Source organism: Pogona vitticeps, chromosome 5 (assembly GCF_051106095.1).
Source record: "Pogona vitticeps strain Pit_001003342236 chromosome 5, PviZW2.1, whole genome shotgun sequence".
NCBI lineage: Eukaryota > Metazoa > Chordata > Lepidosauria > Squamata > Agamidae > Pogona > Pogona vitticeps.
Genome location: NC_135787.1, coordinates 20,818,729 through 20,829,726, shown reverse-complemented (window position 1 = coordinate 20,829,726; position 10,998 = coordinate 20,818,729). Strand labels below are relative to the sequence as shown.

General features: G+C 39.8%; 1 protein-coding gene across 6 annotated transcripts in view; it reads right to left on the bottom strand.

Annotated features, from left to right (window-relative positions):
• Window positions 1–8,652: 8,652 nt before the first annotated feature.
• Window positions 8,653–10,998, bottom strand: part of MTTP (microsomal triglyceride transfer protein) — a 46,643-nt gene continuing 44,297 nt past the window's right edge. For all 6 annotated transcript variants that reach the window (XM_073001884.2, XM_078394618.1, XM_078394615.1 and 3 more), the window contains one exon: window positions 8,653–10,390. In XM_073001884.2, the coding sequence (XP_072857985.2) occupies window positions 10,222–10,390 (169 nt within the window). In that variant the 3' untranslated portion in view covers window positions 8,653–10,221. The remainder of the gene's footprint in view (window positions 10,391–10,998) is intronic.

Sequence of the window (10,998 nt, the reverse complement as noted above, 5' to 3'; positions counted from 1 at the left end):
CTTGCTTAACTAGTGCAGAGTACATTTCAGGCTGTCACAAACCACTTTAAGGCATGAGACTGAAATAGTCTCCTCTTGAATAGTAAACTTATGAATACCATCAACTGCATAGACATTGACTTCTGTCTGATTATTTGACTTCCTTTTAAAAAACAGTTCTAAAGGGGTTTTTCTTTCTGTGATCTTTGCTGTGAGAGCGCCATCTTGTACATGGACCGGAGGTATTCTTTGGCCAACAAATATCCATTTTAGTTGAAATTCTATAGCAAATTATTAGTAGTAGTACACAATTCCATGGCAGGTTCACTTTGAACCTACAGAATTTTGGGCTAGCCTATTGTATATATGTTTGTAATAACATGTATTTGTTACCGCTGAATACCAAATAATATCAAAAGAAAAACAGTAAAAAATCATTTTATAATTACAGCAATGACTTCAGCTGGATAGATCATGAAAATACATTTATCATTTACAAATGGGTGTGCTACAATGTATATTGCCCTGATGCCTAACCTATACCATGGACAAGAGTCTACAGTTACAATAGAATCTGGAGAAACAGAATGGTTTCCAATTGGCATAGATTTTGGGCAAGGGTATATTTTATTTTTCTGTCCAATCTATATACAACATATCATAAGGAAAACTGGGTTAGATTCAGATGAAAGTGGAATGAAAATTGGAAGAGGAAGCATTAATGATTTAATATATGTGGTGACTACATTAGCGACAGTAATAGTAGTTATTTGACACTATGGCTAAAAAAGGTTAAAGGACAAAGTGCAAAAGCACGATAACAGTTGAAAATTAAGAAGACAAAAATAATGACAACAGAAAATTGATAATTTAAAGTCTCAAAATGAAGAGTGAACTTGTAAAAAATATATACCTTGGTCAAGCATTACTCTAAATGGAGATAGAGCCAAGAGGTCAAAATGTGAGACTTGGAAGGGCAGCATGAAGGAGCTAGAAAATATTCTGAAGAGTAAGAATATGTCTGAAAAAAAGAGCAATCTATGGTACACCTAATTGCAATTTATGGTGCAAAAGTTGGAACATGGAGAAAGTTGACAGGAAAACACTTGATTTGTTTTAAATGTGGCTTGAATCAGGGCGTTATGAAAAGGCAAGTAATTGGCTTCTATATCAAACAGCCTGAACTCTCATAAGTTAAAATAACTAAAATGAGGTTATTGTACCTCAGGTGTATTATGAAAAGGCAAAACAATCATGATGGGGAAAATGGAAAGTTATTGGAAAAGAAGAAGAACAAACTTGGAATGGATTGACCCAATAAAGGAAGCCTTATTCTGCATGACCTCAGTAGGTCTGTTAATGATAGAACCTTTTGGAAGTCATGACTTGATGCCAAGTTAACATTACTGCTTGTTGCCATGTGCACAGGTTTCAGTCCTGGAAAGAACAGTAATAGAGTGAATAAAGACAAAACAGGTGAATTTGCATCTTCCAATAATGCATGTACGAATAAGTCCCAATAAAACCAGAAGGCCTTTGGAAAAAACATATTCACGATTTCCCCTCAGGAAATCAAAGGGTGAGTAGTTTACAACCATTAGCAAACTGAGGATAATGTTTTCCAGGGATGATCCCAGGCTTGAGAGGACCCGAAATCAACTTAGTAGGTCTAGTGAGCCTAGTCCAACTTTCAGAACACGGTCAAAGAGCCCGAAAAACCCACAACAACCACTAGTCCAATTTAATTTCCCACAAAAGCCCTTGGTGATGCTGAGGTTGTAGAACAGTGGTTCCCAACCTTGGGTCCCCAGATGTTCTGGGGCTTCCACTCCGAAAAACTTTGGACAGCACAGCTAGTGGTGCTGGCTTCTGGGAGTTTTAGAAAAACTGGGGGTCCAAGGTTGAGATTCACTATTGTAGAATTTTTAAATGACAGTCAGACCGAGCTGTTTGGAGATCTGGATTGGAAGAACATTTGTTAAAAGGGATCCCCAGGTCAAATGCTGGAGGGGCTCCCTACAGAGGCATTGTGGCTTGAGGATATTAGCTTCTGACACTGGCCCTCCAAAACTCCTGATACATAGTTGCACCCACATTTGTTTTTCTGAGTCCTGAAAGGGGAGTTAGAGATAGCCCAGAACTGGAAGAGGAAAATTCTTAACTAATTTGTGCATCTTCCTTTCACACGTTACCTTCTTTCACTTCCAGGATTATGCTGGTTAGTTTGCTTTGTTTGGTGACTGGTCTTCAGGATGTAATCAGAAGAGGAGGAGCATGTTACTCTGAGGTTTCATTTCATAAACATGAAAAAGCTACCTTAGTCACCTCTCTGGGACCTTAATATGCTATCAGCTCTAATTATGGGCTGTCTATAATGTCTGTTTCTGGCCTGAGTCAAAATCACAGGCACTTATATAACCAAAATGTTTTCCTTCATTACTGTATAACAAGAATGACTATCTGCATATACTTAGTTCTCTTCTGGAGTTTGGAAACTGTAACGTTAAATGCTGCTAATGAAACTAATTTTTATATATATTTTTAAACGTAGTGTCTGCTTAATATATATGTTTAATTGTGTTTTAGCATTGTAACTTGATGTCTTCTAGTTCTGTCTGCTTTTTAATTATGCTATAAGCTACGCTGGGTCTCTGAGTTGATAGAAAAGTAGAATATAAATGAAATAAATAAAAATGTTAAAATCTTTTGTTTGAATTCTCCCTGTCCTATGAGAATGACAACGAAAGGTACCTGCATGTTAAAACTAAGCTAAACTACAACTCTTATCTCTATTGTTTGATGAAGTAGATCAGGGGTGTCCAACCTTTCACCTTCCCTGGGCCACATTAGAAGATGAAAATTTGGTTTGGGCCACACATAAATTTGGTTTGGGCCGCATTGGGGGGGGTAGCCCTAGCTGTCCTCCGCAGCCCCGCTCCAAGTGCGCTTACCGGCAGCTGCGATCTCAGACAGCAGAGGCTGCCAGCTTCGACTCAGGCGGCTTTATGGGACCGGAAGGGGGTCCACCTATTGACTGGGACAGCACAATGCAGTCACACAGTCCCCCCCCTTCCCTCCCCTCCCACACCTTCCTTCCTTCCCTCTCCCCCCCACTGTTGTGACATGACCCAGCTGCATTCCGGCCGCAAGCGCCGGCAGAGTAACTTGAAACTTTGGAATTTCTTTAAAAATAAAAATTTGCACTGGGCCGCATTATGAGCCAACCTGGGCCGCATGCAGCCCTCGGGTCGCAGCTTGGACAATCCTGAAGTAGATCCATAAAAGGATGTTTCCTAAGAAATTTATTAGTTTTTAAAGTGCCACAGGATCCATCCTTGTGTTTTGTTGCAAAACCAACAAGACGACAACTCTAGTAATGCATCTTTTCTATGTGTGTTTAGGGATTTTAAGGGAACATTTGAATTGCAATTGCACCTGCAGATTCTAGTGGTACAGTTTGTGCCATGAGATTTCTCCACAAGCATGCTTGTATTCTAAATTATGATTTCATATGTATGCTGAGGCTGCCTTTGGCTGTGACCATATTTTTGTTCATTGCAGGGTTGCCATAACAACATGGTTCTTCATGTTAGTAAACTATTTCCTCCTGATACCCAGCTGCTGAGCTAAAAAACCTTCCTAGAATTCCCATTATGTCCAGCTGTTTGGGATCAGATATCTTCAGAACCACATGCATGGCTACGATACAAGGGAGAATCCAGAAGGGCATTTATCACATCTGAAGGAGCAAAGCTGGGCTTCAGAAGCTCCCATTTGCTGACAGCTCTGTTTGGATTTAGCTAAAAGGGGCACAGTCAAAAGTAGGGGCTGGTAGAGCTCTCGGCCTGACTGAACAGAGCAGCTGCTGCCTTGGGAAGGTCTTATTTCCACTACATCATATGCCTTTCCCTAGTACTGTGATCTGTGCCACTGACAAATAGTCAGTGAAGAGAGAGACAGTGTGGTGTAATGGTCAGTGCAGTAGACTGGGAATCGAGAGGTGCCGGATCAAGGCCCCACTCAGCCATGACGTATTCCAAGAAACCTTGGGGCAGCCACTTTCTCTTACCCTGACCCTCCCTCAGTGTATTGTTATGAGAATAATGTTGGGAGAAGGGAAGAGGTGTGAACAACCTCAAGCTCATTTGAAGAAAGAGCATATAACTGATAACATCAATAAATAAAAGCAGGTGTGTGTGTGTGTGTGAGAGAGTGAGTGTGTGTGAGAGAGAAACAACTCACTGTAAACTATGTAAGCTCTCACAGAAGAATTGTCATCTATGCAAGAGCTGTAACCTGCTCTGAAAAGCAGCTCCTTCTCTTACCCTGCTCCCCGCTGGCTGTATGCCTGAAGTACTGTAGCAAGAGAAGCAATAAAAATGTATTAGAAGCACAATTTGAAATGATGGCTCAGTATCTGTCTGAGGTCTCCAATACCATAGTAGTGTTTAGATGACTTGTGGTGATGCATCTTAATGTTGGTCATGTTGCTGATAGAAAGCACACCTATTATATTTCTTCCAACAAGCTTCTTCTCCCAACAAGCTCTGTGCAGTATCCATGGCCCTCTTTACAAGAGTCCATGAGGTAAGTTAGTAAAAGGTCTGGAGTAAGCTTCCAATGGTTGAAGTCCCTTATTAGATCTTTTCTTGTGACCAATATAAGGTGTAAATACAGTGGTGCCTCGCACAATTATGTTAATTGGTTCCAAAAAAACACAGTTCTGTGAAACATCATTCTGTGAAACACCATTTCCCATAAGAATGCATTGAAAACCGGCTAATCCGTTCCAATTGGAACGGATTGCCGTCCTTAAGCGAAAATCCCCATAGGAAACATCGTTGAGGGAAACGCGGTTCCCCAATTGAAATGCATTGAACCCGACTCAATGCATTTGAATGGGTTTGCGAAGTCCCTTTTTGCTCCTGTAAAAGTGCCTTAAACTGTTTGAAAAGTGTTTTAAATGCTTGCTATCGTTAGCCCACCTCCTGAAACGTATGCAAACTTAATTTGGTGTTGTTCTGAGGCGTCCTTAATTTTTGGTGATTTTTTGTTTTCTCCATTGAAAGCCATTGGACGGTCCGTCCAATAGTAAGATATGAGGTAGTTTCATTTCCAGATTATCAAATAATGGAGTCAATATTTTTTTTGGCAGAAACAGCTTCCATCACCGCAGTTTTTTTTTTACACAGTAGCATGGGGGCGGGGATTAGAATGACTTCAACCATTTCTGAGGAATTTGACCAATGGCATGTTCAACTAATATCTGGGAACGCATTCTCTTATTTGGGCTCATGTACACTATTACAGGGGGACGTGGTGGCGCTGCGGGCTAAACCGCAGAAGCCTGTGCTGCACGGTCAGAAGACCAGCAGTTGTAAGATCGAATCCACGCGAAGGAGTGAACTCCCATCGCTTTGTCCTGGTTCCTTGCCAACCTAGCAGTTTGAAAGCATGTAAATGCGAATAGATAAATAGGTACCATCTCAGTGGGAAGGTAAAACGGCGTTCCCTAGTCACGCTGGCCACGTGGCAATGGAAACTGTCTTTGGACAAGCGCTGGCTCTACGGCTTGAAAACGGGATGAGCACCATCCCCTACAGTCGGACACGACTGGACAAAAAATGTCAAGGGGAACCTTTTACCTTACACTATTACATTCGGATCCGGCAAGATATGAGGAGTAATGATATTGCATAGGTTCATCAGAATAAGGAGGTGACCTCAGCCAGCAGAGGTGGAACAGCAGCAGCAAGAACTTCCTGGCCATTCACTTGCCTATGGGCTTTACCATGTGGTCTGTTCACCACTCTTTGAGCTACTTTACTCTCGTGGATGAGATGGGAGAATCTGGTCCATTACCAGTGTTGAAGCTGATTCATAGATTCATCTGCCGGTCAGGTCAGATGCTGTATGTGGAATGCAAGGGTGCTATCCTGTGCTTTGGCCAGGCAGCAAAATATCTCGAGTTGGCCCTGTTACTGCTTGCAATTCTACCAAAATGAGGAATAATTGTTACTCATTTACAAAAAGAGAACCCTCTTTGGTAACACTGTACACTTCTCCCTTGAATAGCACAGGTTTGAGCAACACCATTTTACATTATAGATTGCTTTTTAATAAATAAATACATATTCAGTAAATAAATATTCAATAAATATTGTGCTGCTATTCAGCTCCAGGACGTGGCCTGAGAAAGGTGAGTCTTGGACTTACTGAGGCCTCTCTTGTTGGCAGTGAGGCACCCCCCCACCCCCCCATCCAAAGGCTAGCTCCCTCTCCTGCCATGGCAGCTTTACATGACAGCTGGCAAGAGTGTTATGGTATGCCGTGCAGCTAATACAGTCAACTAATCTGTTCTCTCTTATGCACTTGCGTGTTAATCAACTGTTTATGCTTTGTAGCTATGTTCTGAGGGGACATAAGAGTTACACAGATTTTGAACTACATGGGGGTCCAGCGTTTTGGAAGGGAGAACTGTACTTTCACAGGAGAAGGTATGCAATGTCCTACTCTACTCTAGAATCTTAAAACCGTTTAGATAGTTATGGCAATGCTTTAAAGGCTGTGAAGACTAAAATGGAATGTGCCTAGGGGACCAGAGTGAGCAGCTGCTGCAGTGGAGCTGCAATTGGAAAGCAGATTAGAAAATCAATAGACAAAATTCTCTGAAGAATGGAAGTGCTAAAATGGAGCCCACGCCACTCTTCAAAACATGACTAGGATTCCTCATTCTCATCACTCCAGCTAAGCAAAAGAAGTCACGAAGAACACTGACATAACACCATCCTAATGTGTGGTGAAGGGATAGCTTGGAGGCCACCTGGTTTCAGATCATGAAACGCTCTTGCAGAATAAAGGCAATAACAATCACTTATTAGCAGCTTGGATCTCAGATTCATTAGAAAGAGGCCAGGAGGAAAGAAGACACCACATTGTGGTGTATAGAAACAGTGTGGGTACTGTCTAGGATCAGAGGGAACAGACTTTGTCAATTTATGATTTCAGGAGGTCTCTAATCCAAAGATCCTGTTTAATGCCATCTAACATTTCCTCTGGTATTATATGTCTCGAATAGCCAAAACAAAACACTTATCAAAAGTGGGCCCCATCATTACCTTACTCATTAACTCTATTAGCAAGCTCAGTAATGAATATAGATAGTGTACTATTGTATAGCCAGTGTCTTATTGAAAACCTGTAAGCCCAATGCACGAAAAAGTGAAACATAGTATCAAACAGGGTATCTGCATTTTCTCTGCCATAAACAAGTAAAGAATTAACCTTATCGTGTTACTGTACTTTCTGTTCCAGACCAAGCACATACCTGGTTCTGAGGACAGAAAAGACAATCTAGATTGATAGCCAAATGGCTTAGAAATATATTCTTTTTAGGTTTTATCATGAGCAATGCTTACTTGAAAGAATCATGTCTTTAGACCTTTGTTATTGACTTTGTTTATAAAAAGCCCACCTTTCACTTTGTATTCCATACTTGGCATGCAGGTATGTTTTCTCCACTAGCACAATAAATGGCCTTTGTTGCCCCAAGATTGTTTTCCTAAGGTAAAAGGTCTTGCTACTACCATGTTTTGCCCCAAAATACTTAATCTGAAAATAAGATCTAGTATGATTTCTCAGAATGCTCAAAATATAAGCCCAACCCCAAAAATAAACCCCAGTTAAGTGAAACCCCACCCTCCACCATTGTGCAGCAACCAGAAGATGACGTGACTGTATTTCAATAAATGTAGATTGTTGTACATGAAAAAATAAAACCTCTCCTAAAAATAAGCCTTCATGTGTTTATGGAGCAAAAATTAATATAAGACCCTATCTTATTTTCGGAGAAAACATGGTAGTATCAGACAATGTAATCATTTGACATTTTGGGGAGGCATAAATACAGTGGGGAAGAAATGGATGTGCTTTCTCCAAGTAATTTCAGATGTTTTCACAATATCTTCATCCAGTTTTGAGACAAGTCAACACATTCTGACCTTACTTTAGAAAATAATTTTCAAAAGTATCGAAATGCACTATGTATATTTCCACTGAACAACAAAATTCCAGGGCAACAAAATTCAAGTTTTGAACATTAGCCTCTTCCAGTTTTTTCGTTAAGTATGTCTTAACATTTTCACTCAGATTTTAAAGTGAAACCTAAGAACCCATGGGTTGTTAAGCTAGGTTTTTTGAGACAATTGATTTCTGATTAAATAATCAGGTGGTGATGGGGTGAAGAATCATAAAGGAATACTAGCATAAGTCTCCATCTTACGTGGTCTTGCTAGGGTACTGAGCAAAGCAGGTAGTACTTTTGAGAAGCCATGTGTAAATTCTGAACAGTTCCCTACACAACCAGCAGAGCTGGGATAATATATGGACAAATTATGTATAAATACATATATGATGTGGATTTAAAAATAATCAGTTTCAATGTTGTATAGTGTGTGTTAAAATATCTTCCTAACACATCAAGGTGGTTTTTTTTCTTTCTGCTTGTTGTTGTTCCAGCTAGATGAGCCATGCAAGAACTCACACATTTTTGTACTGTAACTATTCCATTCAGCTAGGTTTACACAAATGATAGGTCTGCATAGGCTATGCTAACAATATCTTGAGATATCTCGGCATGGAGCAGGGATGGACAGAGAAATTCACTCCATTAAGTTTTGTTTGTTTGATTGTTTTATTTACCCAATTTGCTCTTTCCAGATCCAAACGTAAAACCAAATGCAATCTGAAGTTAGAAATGCACACATTTCTAAGTCTGAGGTGTACTCCATGAAAGAAAAAAGAAATTATTCAACAACAAGTGTAGATTTGAAATATGCATGAAGAAATATATCCGGTTTTCCAGTTGCACACAAACGTACCATGTTTCCCTGAAAATAAGACAGCATCTTATATTAATTTTTGCTCCAAAAAAAACTCATTAGGGCTTACTTTCAGGGTATGCTTTATTTTTTTCCTGTACAATCTACATTTATTCAAATACAGTCATGTCATCTTCTTCTAGTTGCTGCACAATGGTGGAAGGTGGGATTTCACTTAACTGGGGCTTATTTTGGGGGTAGAGCTTATATGACGAGCATCCTGAAAAATCATACTAGGGCTTATTTTCAGATTAGGTCTTATTTTCAGGGAAACAGGGTACTTTAGTACGTTTGGGTACATACATTTGAGGAACATGCACAAAAATACATTTGAAAAATGCACATAAAATACATACAAATTTCTGTGCCACTAAAAAAAAATCCTCATACACTACCAGCTGAGCAGTGGCAAAAACAAGAATCTCAACAAAACCAAGCTTGACAGATGCACCATACTAGTACAGAAAACTGTTGCCATCAGCATCTGCTTTTAAAAAACATGCTACTAAATTGATCAATTTTTGGCAGCAGGTCTGGTATGGAGTAAGGTCACTGTATAGTGCACTATCTATAGATAGGGAGACATAAATAATAATTATTTTTCTATGTTACAACCTAATTTTCAAAAACACCAATGAAAGCCATATACATTTACATTAGCTAGTTTAAAAAACAATTGTATGCTTAATGTGTTTCTCAACAAAGTGGTACTGAGTCTCAGTGACTAGCCATGATATTTGTACGGTTAAAAACAGCTGGGTGCATCAACAATTTGGAACAGAGCTGTTGTGTTGAAGAAAGGAAGATTAATTTGTTCCCAGTCTGAAAGTACTGAAATTATTATATGTAGGGGTGTGGAAATGGCAATACAGTACAAAACGTTTTCCTGCCTCTAAGAGATTTTCTGGCTTTAGTATCAGCAGGAGAAAAGCATACATTGCAGAATTAAATTGGAATAATTTTTGGAAAAAAAGAAAACATGTCCAGCATTATAGCACCAATTCAAGGTGCCTGCTTGTCCTGGTATTTTTCAGCTACTTGGCCCCCTCTCTCGAAAGGAGATACTTTGAAAGAACCAAGCACATGTCTTCATATTACCTCTAGTTAGGCCCTCTGTGAGTACCTGGAATTGCATCAAGTTAAATTCTTGCTATAGCTTGTTACCGACAAAAAAATCTTTTAAATATATGAAAATATGTAAACACAGTGCACATACGCTCAAGATTTGATTCTGGGCCTCCTGAAGTTGTTCTCAAAGTTCTCATCAATGTGAGCGTCATAGATTTAGGCCCTAAACTAGTGCAGCGTCATGGGAAAATCAACACCAGTCAAGATCGGCCAAATTAAACTTCAAATATTTGTCTCAAAACCAACTTTCTGAAGAGTCAGGCTGGTCACTGAAAACATTCCTGCACATGTTGGAGTTTTCTTGGTGAAGTGGGTATTCGGAACCCTCCAGCAGTCTTACTTTTCCTTTCCGGGAAATATAATGTTTTCCAGATGGTAGGCCTTCATATTTAGTTAAATATTGCCTAAAGAAAAGACAGACATTATGTAGTTTAACTTCAGTGACAGAAAATACTTATTCTCCAAGTATTTATTCCTAATGGGGCTGAGCACTGCAATGACTTAATAGCTTGTGATACAATCTCATCCCATCTAACATTTTCTATAGCAGGAATTAGCAACGTGTGGCCCTGAAATGTCATAGGGAAAGCATGGCTCTCTGATGCCATGGTATTGCAACTTCCACTAGCTTGAACCAGCAGAGTCAATGGTAAGAAACTATTGAAGTTGCAGTAGAAGAACATCTGAAGTGGCTCACATTTCTTTCTTTCTTTCTTTCTCCAAACCTTTATTGGCATAAATACAGCTGGGATTACTAACAATAAACACAACGGGTTATAATTTGAAAGTTAATTTAAGAATCTCAAGCAGAAAAATAGCGACAGCTTCAGTGATACGGGAGGAAGAATCATTCAGAAAAATCTCAGGGGTGGCTCACATTTCCAGGACCTGCTCCAGGACCTCCTGTGGCTAATTTCAGGTGGCCCTCAGCTTCAGGTGACCTTCTGACTTCAAGAATCATTTGCAAGCAATCAGATTAGACCTCTTGGAAACGGGTGGGGGAACCCAAGGA